This window comes from Sphaerodactylus townsendi, linkage group LG03 (assembly GCF_021028975.2).
Source record: "Sphaerodactylus townsendi isolate TG3544 linkage group LG03, MPM_Stown_v2.3, whole genome shotgun sequence".
Taxonomy (NCBI): domain Eukaryota; kingdom Metazoa; phylum Chordata; class Lepidosauria; order Squamata; family Sphaerodactylidae; genus Sphaerodactylus; species Sphaerodactylus townsendi.
The window spans coordinates 72,414,355-72,431,635 of NC_059427.1; the positions used below are offsets into that span (position 1 = coordinate 72,414,355).

At 43.3% G+C, this 17,281-nt stretch overlaps 2 protein-coding genes across 3 annotated transcripts; one reads left to right on the plus strand and one right to left on the minus strand.

Moving 5' to 3' along the window:
- Window positions 1-677: 677 nt before the first annotated feature.
- LOC125429981 (rab11 family-interacting protein 2-like) lies at window positions 678-6,924 on the plus strand. Its single transcript, XM_048491618.1, has 5 exons — window positions 678-708; window positions 2,598-2,942; window positions 3,872-4,082; window positions 4,727-4,829; window positions 6,200-6,924. The coding sequence occupies exons 2-5, from the start codon at window positions 2,848-2,850 to the stop codon at window positions 6,619-6,621; spliced, it is 831 nt and encodes a 276-aa protein (XP_048347575.1). The 5' UTR covers window positions 678-708; window positions 2,598-2,847; the 3' UTR covers window positions 6,622-6,924.
- Window positions 6,790-17,281, minus strand: B4GALT7 (beta-1,4-galactosyltransferase 7). 2 transcript variants are annotated; one of them, XM_048491616.1, is made up of 6 exons: window positions 17,155-17,281; window positions 15,204-15,554; window positions 11,111-11,336; window positions 10,653-10,736; window positions 10,369-10,473; window positions 6,790-7,784 (listed from the first exon to the last, which is right to left on the minus strand). In XM_048491616.1, the coding sequence occupies exons 1-6, from the start codon at window positions 17,199-17,201 to the stop codon at window positions 7,629-7,631; spliced, it is 969 nt and encodes a 322-aa protein (XP_048347573.1). In that variant the 5' UTR covers window positions 17,202-17,281; the 3' UTR covers window positions 6,790-7,628. The 2 variants fall into 2 exon arrangements, with proteins under 2 accessions (XP_048347573.1, XP_048347574.1); XM_048491617.1 differs by having other exon boundaries at window positions 17,097-17,209.

The following is a 17,281-nucleotide window of genomic DNA, read 5'->3' on the forward strand; positions in this document are numbered from 1 at the left end:
ATGCAGGCGAAACGTTAGGAACAACATCCACCAGACCACAGCCACGCAGCCCGGAAAACCCTCCACAACCAGTTGAATGTGGCCGTGAAAGCCTTCCACAATACAAATACATCCTCAAATTTGCAGAGTTCCTCTCAGGTAAAGCTAGGCTTGTATACGTATGGAGTTTTACCTCCTTCGGAGTTCGAAGCGCCAAATCATTTTAATGCAGTTGCGATTAGGATCCCTGCGAAACGTGGTGGAGGATCTCCGACTGCAGGAGGGGCAAGACTAGGGATGAGCACCCTGTTCCCAACTCCAGGAAGTCTGGGTCAGTCAGGAACGGCGGGTGCGCCTTGCCCGTCGCCCTCCTGCGGGTTGGGTCTGAGAAGTTTTAAAAGTACAATCAGTTCTAAATGCCAGGAGTGGAATTCGGTTTGACTAGCAGCTGCACAAGTTAGATTCGAGTCCAGCAGCATCTTCCAGACCAACAAGAGTTTCAGGGTGTGAGCTTTAGAGAGTAAAAACTCCCTGCTCAAAGGAAAGCTTCCCGCTTCTTCACAGAGCAGAGGAGAAACAGGACAGACTCCTCCCCTTCAAAATCGCTTTCCCGGATTCCATTGCCAGGACCAGGCTGCAACCAACCAAGGCAGGAGGATTCCGCAAGAGGCGGGGCTAGGAATAACTCCGCCCACCTGATGGCACGCGAGTCCCCTTCTACGCTCCAAGGTAGGAATGTTAGGCTATGCTCGCTCTGTTGCTAAGGAGTATGGCTGTGTTGAATGGGAGCGGCCTGCATGGATCTCAAAGGAAATGAGGGATCCGTAAGACCCTTCTCAGTGACCGGGTAAAGAATCTCTACATTCTGGAGAACAGCTAAACCGGGACTCACTCTGCCCCCCCCCCCCCCAATCACCTCAAACAGCCTGGCTATTCATCCTGATTACCAATTCTACTGCAGCCTTCCTCTAAACAATTCTTTCCCATATTTTAGCCAAAACCCGTGAAATATATTTTTGTTAGTATCAATCAAAATGGCACAAAATATTGTAGAGGCTTCTGAGTTTGTATGAACCCTTCATCAGAGGCTGCAAAAATTACGTGGGGGGCGGGGAGAGGGGAGGTCTGAGTTTGAGGAGGGCAAGTGAGTGAACAGCCCTGACATTCATAGCTGAGCAGGGATGGGAGCCCGGATTTTCCTACTCAACTCCAACACTAGACTGGCACTCCCAAAGGGTTGCCACCCTCCAAATGGTGGCTGGAGATTTCCTGGAATTACAACTAATCTCCAGGTTTCAGAAATCAGTTCCTTGGAGAACATGGTTGCTTGCTCCACTGAGGTCCCACTGCTCCCCAAACCCTGCCTTCCTAGGGCTACCAACCTCTATGTGGTTGCTGGAGTTCTCTGGGAATTACAACTGGTCTCCAATGTACAGAAATCAATTCTCATTAAGAAAATGGTTCCTTTGGAAGGTGGACTCTATGGCAATATACCTCACTGAGGTCCCTCCCCAGGCTTCACCCTCAAATCTCCAGGTTTCTCCCAACCCAGAGCTGGCAACCTTAAAGTTGGAAGAACAGCAATATAGAATTATTTCATACTAATTTTCCAGAGTTGGTCACCCCATTATTATGTACAGGTGTGAAGGTTGGACAGTGAAGACAGCTAACTGGAAAAAAAAGTGATTCATTTGAAATGTAGTGTTGGAGGATAGTTTTACAGATACCATGGACAGCGAGAAGGATAAATAAGCTGGTTCTAGTCAAATCAAGCCTGAATTCTCCTTAGAAGCTCAGATGACTAAACTGAGGCTACTGTACCTTGGTCACATTATGAGTAGAGTCACTGGAAAAAATAATGCTATGAAAAGTTGAAGACAGCATGAAGAGGAAGACCTAACAAGATGAATTGGTTCAATCAAGGAAGCCATATCCCTCAGTTTGTAAGACCTGAGCAAGGTTGTTAATGATAGGACATTTTGAAGGACATTAGTTCATAGGGTCATCATAAATTGAAAGCAACATGAAGACCACATGCAAACAATGTTATAATGACCTCTATACATAGGTAAGAGGCCTCAGTTTTAGTCCAGCCCTTCGATCACTCTTCCTGCTGCTCTTTTCCTTTTTTGTTTTCTCAAGGGACACTTTCACATCACTTTTGAGTCTCAGGCTGTGTGATCTGCCTTGAACCTCAGTGAGAAAAGTAGACTATAACTGACATAAATAAAACAAGCACTTTTGTGCCACCATCTCCTTTTCCTCCTACATACTACCTAAGTTCTTGAGAGCATAATTGGGAGAAGAGCAAGTGTATATGTCTAGTTTAGATGGTTTGGGTGCCTTACCTCCCCTACATCTCAGGACAAGGTGTGTTTGGTTGTGGGCTCACCATTTGACTAGGTTTGCTTTATCCATTCCAGGCATTCTACAGCCAGTATCTCTCCTGCCACTAAGGGTTCTAAATCCTCCCTGCCAATTTAAGTTTGTATGCCATTCCTAAATTTGTTGCTGTCCATTTCATCTACAGAATAATGTTTGCCCCCTGTTAATTTACATCACATGCTACATTAAATACCCAATGTACCTACTACTGCTACTACTATTTTTCTCCCTAGGGAGGCTGAGGATAGAGAAAATGAGCAGGAATGGCATCCTACCCACCTGCGTGTGACTGTCCTGCGTGCCTGCTCCCTGCGCACAAAGGGAACTGCTTGCAACCCCTATGTTGTGATCCAGCTACAAAAGCAAAAGTTTAGGACCTCCATTTCATCCCACAGCCTAACTCCTGAGTGGCATGAGGAATGCTTACTGCAGCTGCCCAATGTGCTGGATGACTCAAAAGAGCACAGCCTCGTCCTTACTGTCATGCATCAGTCCTTGCATCATTTCAGCCAGTTCCTGGGCAGAATCTCCCTGCCCTTGGCTCAACTTTTTCAGGACAAAACAAAGAGAAAAAATGAGTGAGTATAGTCAAACAGCTAGTGCGACATCCATCCTCTCGAGTTAAGTTGAGGTCACCTATCCAAGCTGCAGAGTGGGATTAAGTATGGGATATGGGAAACTTGCAGTTTGGAGAGGGGAGTATTCTGTCTTCTCAGCTGGCAATGATTCCCAGATTGCAGGTTTGTTCTTTTAGCTTATTGGGAATATTTACACAACTGATTTATGGAGACCCTGTAGTTTTTCAAAGCAAGAGATGTTGGAAGATGATTTGTCATTACTCATTTTCACATCACAACCCCCAGTATTCCTTGGAGGTCTCCCATTCAAATACTAAGTAGGGTCAAAGCTGTGTGACAGGCCCAAGGTCACCCAACAAGCTTACATGGCATGAATGGAGATTTGAACCTGGATTTCCCAGGTCATAGTTTGACATCTTAACCACTACACCAGGCTGGCTCTCCATACTAGTCATTTAGTAATATGAAAGTGGCAGTGTCTATCCGGGTACAGAATCTGGCAAGTTCCATTTGCAGCAAAGTACCAGCAACACTATTTTTACCGTTTGCACTGAAGGGCAGGCAGTTGTTGTAGTGAATAAAGATAATCCTGTGCCAAGTTGTACCTTACAGTGGTAGCTGTACAACCAAGTAAGTAGATGATCACCTAAAGGATCTTGCCAAGTGGGGACGAGTACTTTCATCAGACATCTTCCCCTACTCAGAACTCTACAGGAACTGTACAGTTCTTTTCAGCGTTCAGCAGTACCTTATAGATAAGCAGCTAACACTGTTGTTACATTCACACTATCCAGGCATATGCTATCACACTTCTGGGTGTATGGTATCAGAGGCTGAGACTTGTTCTGCTACAGAGTCACCTTTGTTCTGCCATGGTAGCTGGCAGGAGCTGAGTACATGTGGCAGGTGCCATGCTTTTATGTCTGCAGGTGGTTTGTGCTGCAATCGAGGCATGGGAAGAAAGAGAAGATGAGAGGACAGCTACAGCTTGATATCCAGTTTCTGCAGATCTCCTCACCAAGCAATGGGCCATCACTCAGCTCTCGTGGTGGCTGGTCTCTCTTCACCAGATTTTGTGATAGCAGAAAGGGAAGCAAGTACAAGGCATACAAAGAAACTCAGTCCCACTCATCCAGCATGGTATGTAGAACCGGGCAAACCCATTGCCAGACCTTTAATTTTTCCTGTGAAGAGCCGCATGCTGCAGAAAGTCCATGATCTTATATTCAGCCATGAGGACCCAGAAGCTTTTGGGACATGTTCCATGAGGGTCATATGAATTCACTTTGCATTATCCACATGAATGCACTCCATGAGAAACCTATCCTGGTTAGAGCATACATTCAATTTATGAATAGTTCTTTTCTACTTCCTGCCCCATATTATCACAGACATATTCCAGACCAAAAACCATTCCTGGTATCACATTTGAAGTCTTGGCCTGAATCCAAAATAATTGGACTTAATGCAGTGCCAAGCTTCCCATGCCATAAAAACAAAAAACACTATTTAAGAACAAATACTACAGAACACAGCTTCCTTTAAAAGCAGCCCCCCATGTAAATAGGAGCCTGACTCCCTTTCTCACTTTCGTTGGGGAAACAAAGTAATGTTGGGGAAGAGAAGCAACATAGGCCACAAACATTACAGAAAGCTTTATAGAATATCTTGCTATAAAGTGAGGTAGTAGACAATAGATCTGCTTGAGAATTGGTGTTTGAACCACAGCATGTTTATCTCTAAGGCTGCTGTGTTGGCCATTGTATTATGCTTTTCTTTCTCAGACAAATGAAGAGGATTCATCTTCTTCCAGCGTGAACACAGAACTAGAGATCTCAACAGCAAAGTCTGGACCCAAGTTGGGGGACTCGTTGCCCATTGTAGCAGGTGACTTTGCAATGCCTCTCTAGACAGTTACAGCTCTTCACAAAGACCTCACTGGCTACAGTGAGTTGACAAATCTCTTCCTGTTGTTAATTTCTCCACACACACATGGCCCTTAGGTGCAGACCCTAGGGGCAGATTATCAGAGGTCGTCCCATAGTTTCATCTTTATGTCAGAAAATGAACAGCAGCGTCAAGTAATTAACCTTTAGAACATGGAGCAGAAGTTTACCTGAGGTGGAAGTACCATTCTTGGTTGGAGAAGGAAGCAAGCCAGAATGCCTCCAGGCCAATAAAATGCATGCTCAGTACCAAGAATGGCAACACTGTAATCAAACCCACCTAATATTTTTACATGTTCTTCTTCAGCATCCAAACAAGCATCAGACTCCCAAGCTCTGTAGCTGCTTAATAAGCTTGTCATACGGTCGAACAAAGAACCAGATAACTGAAGGGTAGGACTTTTAAGCCAGTCTCCTACATTGGCTATCACCAGCCCTTACCTGCTATAATAGCTTCCTTGTAGCTGAACAGTGAGATCAGAAAGCTCACACTACCAGAGGGACATGGTCTACACCTGGCAGAGGCTTGGGAAAAAGGATTGCTCTGCTCCCTTGCATTACTGTCTCATTCAGTTCAATTTCATTGTTTGCTAGTTCTATACATACTAGGAAAGCAGCAGTCCTGTTTGCACTATGCCTTGTTCTTTTCCACATTCTCTCCATTTGCCCTGATCTTTTCACTAATGCGTATGGGAATGCCCCAAGAATGCCTTTGGTGGTAGTGGGGAGAAGGGAAATCAAAAGTGATGTCAGAAAAGGGGGAAATATGATTTTTATCTCCTTTGCAAGTACTCCAATAATTATATTAACCCCTCCCACCCACCCAAGGTTTTTGATAAGGGACCATAGATTTGGCAATCAGTAAGTCATGCAGAGTAACCTACTTGACTGTATGGTTGAACAGCAGAAAAATTTGAAAGATTTGAATAGGGAGTATACTGGCAAGGAAAGATTAGCTGGGAGTGGGAGACAGTACAGCAGGCTCAGTGGCCTAGAAGGTGGGAGAGAACCCGGACATAACATTGAAAACCACATTGAAAACTCACTTTGAATGCAAATATTCAACCATCTTGTGTGGTTTTCTAAAATTTCTGTCCTCCAATAATATCAGGCCAGAAATGTGAGTTTTAGGTTCCTGATGTACACTGTGTAGCAGAATAGGCACCCTGGTATACCTCTGCCTTTTGAATGTGGTCTACAGGGCAGTAGAGGCAGTGGTAGGGAAAGCTTTAAGTGGAAACCACCCGGGGGGGAGGGGGGCGCGCTAAGAAGTCACAACTGTGTATCCCCTGTGCCTTTACTCTCTTACAGCAGCTCTAGCTGGGAGAAAACCTGCATCCACAATACAGCTGCAAAAGCTCACGTCACACAACTACAAGGACCTTTCATCTGAAGCTATGAACTTGGCAGACTGTTCAAGTCAGTCAGAGCACCCAGTTACCCTGGAACAGTTTAGTAGCATCTTCACTTTGCCTCCCAATAAAAAATCTAAGCCTCTGAAAGAAGAGAGGAGTCCAGAGGCAGCAGGTATTGCTATGGAGCCTTGGCAACCATCTCTTCTTCTGCGTGCTGCAGGACCCAGTGAAATCCCTCCACAGGCACAGACCCTTCACCTCTCTACAGTGAGCCTTCATCAGACCACTAGCTCTACAACCAGCCGCTTCCGCAGGTGCCAGCTGCGACTGCATAGGAGCTATCACTCCTGTCTTAGATGTTTTGGTTTGGGTTCCTGATATTGGGGTTTCAGATCTGTCTCAAAACTCTCTTGCTGAAAAACTAATTGGAAGAAGCAGCTATGTACAAATGTATCATATTCAAAAAATATCTGGGGGTGTGGCTGGTTTCTTTGATGCTGTGGAGCTCCTGGCAAGATCAAGGCTAGTCATGGATCAGAAGACTGGTTTAGGTTAGGACTCTGGATTCTAGAATTAGAAAGTTGCATTGTTAGAAAAGGAAAGTGACAGGAGAATATGACAATTCATGTGACAATGCTTACGTACATGCACTCATACATATTCCACCCCATGTTGTCCTTTCAATGTTCACTTGCTTTAATGCCCTTGTTGCAATAAGCCAGCAGTGTTTACATCATTTAACAGCCCAAATGCATGTTCCCAGGCCATGATGGGCTTCAGTAAGATGGAAGGCGGTTATGCTCTTGGAGCCAGACTGAAGACGTCAAGAAATGATCCTGCAGGGGAGTTTCACAGCAGGAACCTATGCAGATTTTGGCACACAAGAGATGCATCCTTCCAGCAACCTGATACAGATTCTCTAAGAGCATCACCCTTAGGTGTCAGCCTGAGCAAAAAGGTCTCCAAAACAAGCTTTCAGCCTTTGTCCCCCACCCTGCCATTCAGTCCGTCCTGCTGCTTACTCTTCAGTTTATTAAAGTGTAGGTAAACAAGTGAATTCTTCCAGCAAAGACTATACAATCTTCAGGTAAGGTGAACCGGCATCCTTCTTAATGGCAGGCTGCATAGCGACTCAGCTGACTGATGTTTGCAAGCAACTTCACATTCGTTGTCACTTTACAGTATCCTTGCAGGACAGGCAGTGCCCTGCATATACCTGTCACCTGATGTGACTCCTCAGCCTTCTTTTTAATCATCTGACCCACAGGCATCCATGCCCAGCTGTTAGTTTCTGTGGGGGAATCTGTCTTCCGTGGGTTCAGCTGCAATCCTGGCAACCAGCAGCTGCTGTAGGAACGTAGTAAGAAGTCTGTGTGGCGAGCATCTCAGCCAAATGCACACCAGGGTGTCTCACTGGGGTCACATTCTAGGAAGATGTTGAGGACTGTGCAAGGAGCTCCTGCCACACTCAACAGAGTGCGTGATTCCACTCTGTACTGCAGGTTGGTCAGTCCTCCACTGCGGTCCACCTTGAACTGCTCCTGAATGAAAACAAAAATGCCATTATCATTCACAAAACTGATGCAGGAGATGAAAGGATATCGTTATGAAAACCCTAACAGGAAGAGCTAAGAAAAATGCCAGGAGGAGAGCAAGCTCAGGAGGAGACAAAAGTGTCATAAAAAACAAAAGCACAGGCTCAGAGCATGGCTATGGCAAAGGGGAGGCGGTCTGCAGTTATCATAAGGCCAGAGAATTCTGCTTTTAAAAATCTAAAATTTTGCCACATTGCAAATTGGAATGAGTTGTGCAAGTCAAGTCTGTATAAATTCACTTAGTATGATTCACACAAATCAAAGAGTTGCACAAATTGGTTTCTGCAGGGCCTTTAGGAAATTTAGGAACCCTTTCTTGTTTGGTTGTTTATTTTAATAGGGAAGAAATTGCACTGATGTTGTTGCACTGAGTTAAGATGTTCCGAATACTGGAACCCTTTCTCAGACTTTCATAATTTCCAGGGGGGAAAACTGCTATAATTTTTCAATTTTTGAAAATTGAAAATACGCAAAACAATAAAAAATGGGGTGAGGGAAAAGCTTTTTAGGATTCTCCTTAAAATTCTGCATCGCAGGTTAAATGCCACAATCTATGGGATGGAACAGATTACCTTTTCCACTGATGAAAAAGGGAAGAGAAAGAACCATTAAAAAGGTTATGCTGAAGACCATGGGACCTGCCTATACACCAGGCATGTGGGGGCTGTGGTAAAGAGGGTTTTGGCTGAAAATAAGTAGAAAAGTTGGCTGCATGATCACAGCTGTCCAACACTCCTGCTTTAAAACAGCAAATATGCAAACTTCTTTATGATATAAATAAATCAGTGTATAGATTTGTACACTCTTGAGTCAAAACAGTGGGGACACAAGGTGCATGGACTTCCTGTAAATTTTTCTCCCTCAGTAAAAATCCAAGCTATTCCCTGGGGATTTTGGGCAAATTATTTCAGAGGTTACTGCAGAAAGAAGATCTCTGCCCCCCAATTCAGGCTGCCTGGACCATTCCAGTACCTGGAATCCAGCCAATGATTTCATTATGATCCTCTTCACAGCACCAACCACCCTTTCCCCCTTCAAATCAACCTTTATCCTGGTAAGAGTAGTAGTACACAGTACAATCCTAAACAAAGTTTCATCCTTCTAAGCCCAATGAACGGGCTAAGACAGGTGTAATTCTGTTTAGGATGGCACTTAGCTAGATTACCCATATATGGCAAGCACATAAGCCATGGTCAAGTCAAGAGCAGTAGGCAGAAGCCGTAGCACAAGCTGAAGTCAGGTTGGGAGACAAGCAAGAAGGAACCGTAGCACAAGCCGAGGTCAGGATGGGAAACTCAGGGTTCAGCACAGCAAAATCCATGGAATAGGCATGAAAGAGTCATTGCTACCACATGGCAGCTCTTCCCTTGATCTCTTTTAAGCCAGATGCTCACCTGGCAACCAGAGATGCTGTGCACCTAGCTCATGTATCATGTACCTACTCCTACAAGTACTCACCATCACAGCTGAAGCCTGACCAACACTGAGCAGCCAAGTGAGTGATGTGTCTCCTTTCATGTAAGTCACTGCACAGCTTTCTCTGGTGCTGCTCGTGGGGCTCAGCAAAAGTGGGGGGAGGGCAGGCCAGTGTTGGGTCCCTTGCATCTGGCTTGGGGGTGGAGGAATGTGGGTCTTCTGTGTTTGGGCCTGGCTGTAAGACTGGACCTGTGTGGACTTTCTCATCTTCCTCTGGTGCCTCTGCTGAGGAAAGGTGTGATGCCAGTGTCCAATTCCTCATCTGAGGAATCCTTAGGGTTACCTGGGACAGCTAAGCCTGGCTAGGCCATGACAATGTGACAGGACCTGACTCACTATAGGGCAGCTTCATGAGGTGACCATTGTAAGGGCAAAAATGCAGGGTATACATTTTGTAAAATAAAAAATGGGACTGAAGCAGCAGCCAAATGGAACAGCAAGATATGAAAACGGTAAACCTTTTAAGATCTTTCAGGAAGTTTTTTATTCTCTCTTTTGTGCCAAAATTATTTCCTTGAGATCACTAACAATACCAACTCCCAGTAAAGACTCCCAGAGTCTGCATAACCTTTGTAGGTATAACTGCAGTTTGCATATGCTTACTTTATATACATGGAATACCTTTAATTTAAAAAAAAATCTGAAGGAGAGAAAGCTAGTATCCAGAGAATATTAGGAAGAAATTGTAGAGGCAAAGTGACAGGAACTGTAAGTGGCATTACTGGCAAAGAATATGTTCCCTGGTTTCTAGCATTCATTTCTTATCTAGCTTGGTTTTTACTTTTAGCCATAAAGGACTGAAATGTATGTTTAAGTTACTGTTCAATATTGTCTAGATTTTGTAGAAACAGTAGGTCTCTTCTGTAATTTTCAGAAAAAATGTCCTGTACCCTCTGACAGCTAAGAAAGAATATAATTGAACAAAAAGAACCTCTAATTAAACAAACAGCTGAAATATAAGCAATAGTCTTCAGGCAACAGTGTAGGGCCTGCAACAAACCTTGACAAATTCCACATCTTCTACTCACAGATGGGTCATGAGGGAAATGCTCACCTGCTTCTGGGAAGCAATGCGCTTCTGGTCTCTTTTGCGCCAAGCTGGGTCATGTATGTGTTGAAAGGTCTTATATCCACTTGTTATCCCTGAGGGCCGGAAAAGCTGAAATAAAACAGTAGAGCTCACGAGTACCACTTGTCTGAGGACAGACATCCTTGCTGTATATGCAGAAATTTAACAAAACAACATTCCTCTCTGAGAAGAAATAGAAGGTCTAAAGAGCCCTGAGGACCAAACGCTGTCCTATCCTGCCCCCAGCTACAGGCATGCAGCATCCTTACTTGAAGTCCAGCCCCTTTGATGCGGCGATAAAATTCATCATCCTCTCGGCCCCAGCCCCAGAAGCGGTTGGACATTCCATTGCACTGCAACAATAGGACAGATGCTGTTAACCCTTTCACTTCAACAAACATACTGTCATTTTTTGCTAAGGCATATCGAGCATAATTATATTAATATTCTTCAAGAAGTAGGTGGTGCTGTTTATGACTGATGACAGACAACATAGAACATTAGGTCTAAGTATCATGTTGTTGTACACCGCCCTGAGCCTCTCAGGAGAAGGCAGTATATAAATTAAATTACCAGTTACCAACACCAATAAACACTAAGCGAGCAGGATGACTCTCTCGCATTCTGCTCTGCTCTGCCCACCCCGCAAAAGAAAGAAATAACACATTTTCGAAGCAAGGATTCCAGGAACCTTCCCTCCCAAAAAATGAAATAACTTGAGTCTCACCATTCTGTAATGGTGCTTGGTGAGCAGCAGGATACCACCCACATAGGTGCTATAGTGGTAGAGAGGATGGAGCTCAGGTGATGCCACATGGAAAGGGCCAGCAGCTGGGAAGCTATAGTCCAATTCCTCATTGAGAGGCAGCAAGTCCACATCATGCATGGCAATATAGTCTGTGTCATTGCCACTCTCCAGGAAGCCCACATTGATCAGAGATGCTCTGTTGAACCTGCCCGAGACAGCAACGTCAGCAGATTAGCCCTGAACTGTTCTGGGAACAAAATGATACCCAACTATCATTATGCATCAAAAAAGCTCACCTTCACACCCAGCCACTGTACAGCAAAAAGTTTAGAATGTCAGGCTACTTCTCAGATTCAATAATTAGATCAAATTGTGCAACTGGTCAGAAATCACTTTATTGGCACATATGTATCTTGTTTAATGTCCATTCTTCCCCACTCATGCCTTTTATAATTTTTTTCCCCTGTGACTGGCATGATGCTGAGCCTTGAAAGGAAGATCCTAACAGTCATTTTCACTAGGAGACTCCAAACTCTGTTATTAGGAGAAAGGAACATAATTCCAATTAAAAGTCCCCAAATATGTTAGGTTTTTTTTCATGTATTAAAGGAGTCCCAAATGCTTAATCATTTTAGCTACCTTTTCCTGTACCTCTTCCAACTCTATGTGTTTAGGTTTTGGAAGGGGTGGGGAGAATTGACATCAGATTTAGGGGTGATCAGATAGAATGGAAGAACAGCAGCAAGCACACCTGGAAGAACAGTAGAGATCTCTAGAAGGAGTTAAGTGTGCATAGGAATTAATCTTATCTCTATATTTAAATAATAGCCTAAAGCTTCCACCTTGCACCCATCTCCTGAACACTTTTACACAAATTTTATAATATGGGGAAACAGAGGGCTAATAATATGAGATTATGTGCACATGACATTTTATTATAGTGTTGGCAAAGCCACAATGCCTCAGGGAACAAACCTGCATGATCTTTAAGCTCACGTATCCCCCAAGCACAGTTAATTGCTGAATGTAGCTCTACGTAATGCATATGTTATACATGATAAACACAAAGGGGCAATATTAAGGGGGGGGAGTTACACAAAGCAGTAGCTTTTGAATTAAAGTATTTGTTCCTCACAATTTTGCATGTTAATCACTGAAACAGGGTCATGTTAACATCATCCACAACATGACTGAGCACTCAATAAAGTCACTTTGTCACCTTCCCATCTAACTGAAACTATAAACATTTCCAAATTCCCTACGCTTTTGCTTACTTGGGCCATGAGAACACAAATAGATGTTCAAATGATCTGCTGCTAGCCAACAACATGAGAAGATTGCACTGTGCACAGGATGTGGGCAAACAGTCACCATTTGTGTTCTGCTTTCTGGGTTTGTCCTTCAAAAGCTTCCCTCTCTCTAAAGAGCAAGCATTCTGCTTGACTGCCATATACATTTGATCTTTCATTCTGGTATTCTAAACAGGTAGGACATTTAAAAACAAAAATGGCCAGGTGAACATGCAAGGATCCAAGTGCAACAGCACAAATTCAGCATCAATTTGTTACAAAACAACAACAACTTGGAGTTCTAGAAGAGGCAAAGAGTCCAACTAGAAACCTTTATGAAAGCAACTGAAGCAGGCATGAAAAAATGGAATGAGGAACAAAACTGGAAAGGTGATGATAGGCACACTGTATTCAAGGAAGCAGAAAATGCCAGATATGGTTTTGCTTTCTGGGATGTATTTGAAGCACACTGAAGGTTTCTTCACAACCTTCATGATTTTTGAAGGTTACTTCTTTGCTCAAGTTTGTCATCCATGTCAAAGTGGGTGTTTTTGGAGAATGCACACTATGCCATCCCTCAGTCATCACTTGGCCATGTTTTCCCCACCTTTGCTGCAATTTTCCCAAACCTGGTTTGGTATGACTTTTTTTAAAAAAAGATCACAGTCAAATCATGTTTCTGTGCCATGTATGTGGAAAGGTATTTATTTTTGCAGATCTCACACTTACTGGCAGCCTTCCTGTGGCTGCCCCCGTCCAAGTGGCTTTTGGGTCTTTTTCTTAAATTAGCAATGGACACATTGCTAAAGCATGATAATGGTATAGCAATCTAGCAACTAGTTATTCTGAATGGCAGCTTTCATTTCAAAAGTCTTTAGTCGTTTTCACTGCATAAATATGCCAGCTCCCTTCTATCTCTGCAACAACAACAAAAATGAAAAAAATCAGAGGACCTAGTAGATAAGACTGTTACACCATTATAATGCTCTAGCAATATATCAATTGCTGATCTTAACAAAAAAAAACCCTCTGATGGCAAGGAAACAGCATGGAAAATTTCTGAATTCACAGTGGCAATGAAAGCTACACAGTGAATCGCAGACTAAATGAAGCAGACCAAATGAAACTCCTTGGTAGGACCACTGGAGCTGGTTTATAAACAATTCTAGCTCAAATTAAACCTGAGGTCAGCAAATCACCCGAGGCAGAACTGTAAGTAACACTGTACAAAAAGAGCTAAAGTCCAGCAGCACCTTGGAGACCACTCGGCCTGGTGGAACACTCTGCCTAATGAGACTAGGGCCCTGCAGGATCCAATGCAATTCCGCAGGGTCTGTAAGATGGAGCTGTTCCACCAGGCATATGGTTGAAGCAGAAATGGTCACCATCCTGGCCCTCACTGATCATCATCCACCATCTCTCTTGCTATTTCCTCTATTAAGTGGAAATTGTTTTCATCCCCTCACAATCTGAAGGCCTTTTTGAGCTCATTGTCAATGAGATTTTTGCCATCTGAGCTAGTTCAAAAGTACAGATTTTAAATGAGTCAATGTTTTATATTTATGGCTATTATATTTTATCTTGTTTTATTAATTGTTGTGAACCACCCTGATACTGGAAGGGGAGGGGCAATATAGAAATCTAATTTTAAAAAAAGATTTTCAGGATATAAGCTTGCACCGTGAAAATCTTACTTATCTCTAAGGCCCCTTCCGCACACGCAAAATAATGTGTTTTCAAACCACTTTCACAACTGTTTGCAAGTGGATTTTGCCATTCTGCACAGCTTCAAAGAGCATTGAAAGCAGTTTGAAAGTGCATTATTCTGCATGTGTGGAATGAGCCTAAGATGCTATTGAACTCAACTCTAGCTCTTCTGCTGCAGACCAACATGGTTTTAGCTAGGAATGTTCTATTATTGTAAACTGCCTTGAACCAAGAGGAAAGGCAGGACATGTTTCAATAAATAATACTCTTGATCTAAAGAAAGGAACACAAGCAAAATTAGAGTAATATTTCAACTACACTTGTGTAAGACAGAAAAGGAACATAGGAAAGTTAGTTCTTTTGGGATGTCTACAAGAATCCAAGAAAATGCTTCATTAAGAGTCACCAGAGACCTATATCCATCTTGTACATCTCCCAGAGGCAGCAGACTAAAAGATGTGAAAGCACATCTTCCTTTTCCTATCCCTACCCAAGAATGTCTTACTTACATTATTTATCATCTATCATTCTCACTGAGACTCAAAGTAGATGACCCAGTGTAAGCAATCTAACAAGGCTAGGAACTGTAGAAATTTGAAACAGAGATGTCATACATAAGTGTTACCCATGAAACGTTGAACAATACAGTACATTTTCTAGGGCTAATCTGTTGTGATGTAGCCCTATTTTCTTTACAAAAAAGCCCTCCCAAACAACTGTTTTCCTTAGTTTGTGAAATGTGAGGAACATGGGAACCTTCCAAACCTCATCACACAGGTCCTCTAGTGAGGGCCACTAGAGAAGGCACATGTATGGACAATTGTGGATCTTGTAGCTGCATCAACTTGCTTCTCCAGAATAATGCTGAGTCTGGTATAACCCCATGCCTCTTAATAGAGTCAGGAAGGGTCAGATGTACCCTATCAAAAGTGGGAAGAATAATCTAGTGTAAGACCTCAGGATTCCCAACCAGCATTAAACTGCTCTGAAAAACTGACATACCAATTCTAGGATAAAGAATCATGGGGGAAGATACCATGTATACAGGGTTCAAGTTCACCCATACCTCACAGTACCTGTAATGATCCACCTGGTTGAGTATGAAAATATGATGGCGGATTTTCTTCCTGCTAAGGAAGCGATGCATGTGGGGTACAAAGGCTAGTAGCTCTTCAAAGCGCTCACGGAAGGGTACCAACACGGCCAGACGGTGGGGTCCCCATGAAGGGTCATCAGGAAGTTGAGGTAGAGGCTCAAATGTGCAAGATTTCCCAGATACTGTGGCCTGGGTGTCTCGATTTCTGGTCATGTCTCCTGAGCAACTGAGCTGGAGCCACAACAGGGAGAGAAAACCCAGCAAAAGGACAATAAAGAAAAGCTGGAAGAGGGAGCATTTCCAAGGCAGAATGTCCAGCAGCCGGCAGGACCTGGAGCAAAATTAAGAACAAGGCAACACAGCACAGTGAGACTAGATAAACCACTCCAAAACAGTACAAGAGGAGACAAACAAATTGCTACAGGTTTCCTCAAAATATCAGAGAAAAGGTGGTTGATAGCCTCTAGTTTTGCCTGCTCCTTGGCATCATGAACTTCACTAGGCTATTATTGCAGTGTGCAAATAAGAAGCAACTACTAAACGGATGGGGAAAGATACCAATACTAAACTTCCATACATGCCAAATTGCTTCACATATTATTGTTACAAACCTTGATGACGATCCATTGTTATTCCCTTACTATGGATGTTGGGCTAAAATCAAGAAACAGCATCTTAGTTAATTTACAAGTGTAAATTAACTTTAAGCCTGAAGTCAGGTTTGAACATGAAATTTCACACTCTTAACCACTTTTACTCCTTCATATTCCACTGAAATGGAATCCTTATACCAGGTATATGCAATACAAAGATCCTAAATTACATCCCCTGATCTGAAAACTCTTCCTCTTAACTCCACACATTTGGTAAGTAGCCATGATTACTCAGAACAGAATTCCAGTGAGAAAGTGCTGAATTAGAAGTAATCAAGAGAACCAACATTCTTTCTTCAGCCCAAGCCTGAACAAAGGTTTCCTCATTCACCATAAGTGCTAATAGTTCTGTATGACTCACTTTCTACAGCTACTAATTAGTTCTACGTATCATGTTTCACACTTCACCTTCCTTCATTAGGTATGATGTAATATATGTCCTATCCTGCAGCCATTAGGCATTGTCTTCACAATCTCTGCATGTCTCACTCCCACCCTTCTGTTGCTTAATTCAGAAGACAGGGAAAGGCTCAGAGACAACACCATCTCTATTACAATTTCTTTAGCTCAAATTAAGTGAAATATAAATGCTAAAGGAGAGGCTGGGGTAAAAGAAAAGTTCCAGCCACTTTCCCGTTCCAGTTCTTCTGTTCTAGTCCCTGTCCACGGAAATATTTCCCAGCTTTCTCTCTCCCCTGTGACACTCCTCTGACGCTGGCCTTTCCCCTCTTCAACTCTCATGCAACGTTTTAATTCCTTCTGTAAGGCTGATTCCGCATGGGCCAAAAACAGTGGTGTGAAAACAGTGTGAAAACAGTATAAACCCTTTTATACCATTTTAAACCCTTTTACACCATTTTCACACCGTTTTCACACTGCTGTTTTTGGCCCATGCGGAGTCAGCCTAAGAATGAATGGCACTTGGCAGCCATTTACTTATGCATGATAAAACTAAAGGATACACTCGAGGCACAGCCAGTTAAAGAAGGTGCTAAACTTGTTCCCGATGACCAACGGCTGTTTCAATTTCCATAGCAGCCCTAACATTGCTTCTCTTGGTTTGTCACTCTGATGTTGGATGGAGGAGGCGGGGGGAGCAGCGATTGAAATATTCCAGAGTCCAGCATTAGCATTGAAAAAAACTATGTCGAGCCGTGAGAGAAACGGAACCGTTGGCTCATCTATCTACAAGAGGATCACCAGACTTCTTCCCACTCTACCTTCTCGATCTCCCGTATATTTTCTTTTTTGTAATCCCCTCCCTGTCGACATATTTACCCGCTGCTCGCTCGACGATACATAGACCTGCGTCTTGAAGGGAACATCCTTTGGTTTTTTTAGCGGGTCTCCCCGCCCTGCAGGGACACGCTGGCTGGGACACCAAGTCCGTCAGTTATTGTGTTCC

Bases quoted from the DNA above. Each gene is read 5' to 3' on its own strand.
- LOC125429981 (XM_048491618.1), top strand. From the start codon at position 2,848: ATGCATCAGTCCTTGCATCATTTCAGCCAGTTCCTGGGCAGAATCTCC. The intron at 2,943-3,871 runs GTGAGTATAGTC...TTATGTCTGCAG, and splicing joins AAAACAAAGAGAAAAAATGA to GTGGTTTGTGCTGCAATCGA. The intron at 4,083-4,726 runs GTATGTAGAACC...TTTCTTTCTCAG, and splicing joins AGTCCCACTCATCCAGCATG to ACAAATGAAGAGGATTCATC.
- B4GALT7 (XM_048491616.1), bottom strand. From the start codon at position 17,201: ATGTTCCCTTCAAGACGCAGGTCTATGTATCGTCGAGCGAGCAGCGG. The intron at 15,555-17,154 runs GTAAATATGTCG...ATTTTGCTCCAG, and splicing joins TATCGTCGAGCGAGCAGCGG to GTCCTGCCGGCTGCTGGACA. The intron at 10,737-11,110 runs GTGAGACTCAAG...CTATTGTTGCAG, and splicing joins CCAAGCACCATTACAGAATG to TGCAATGGAATGTCCAACCG.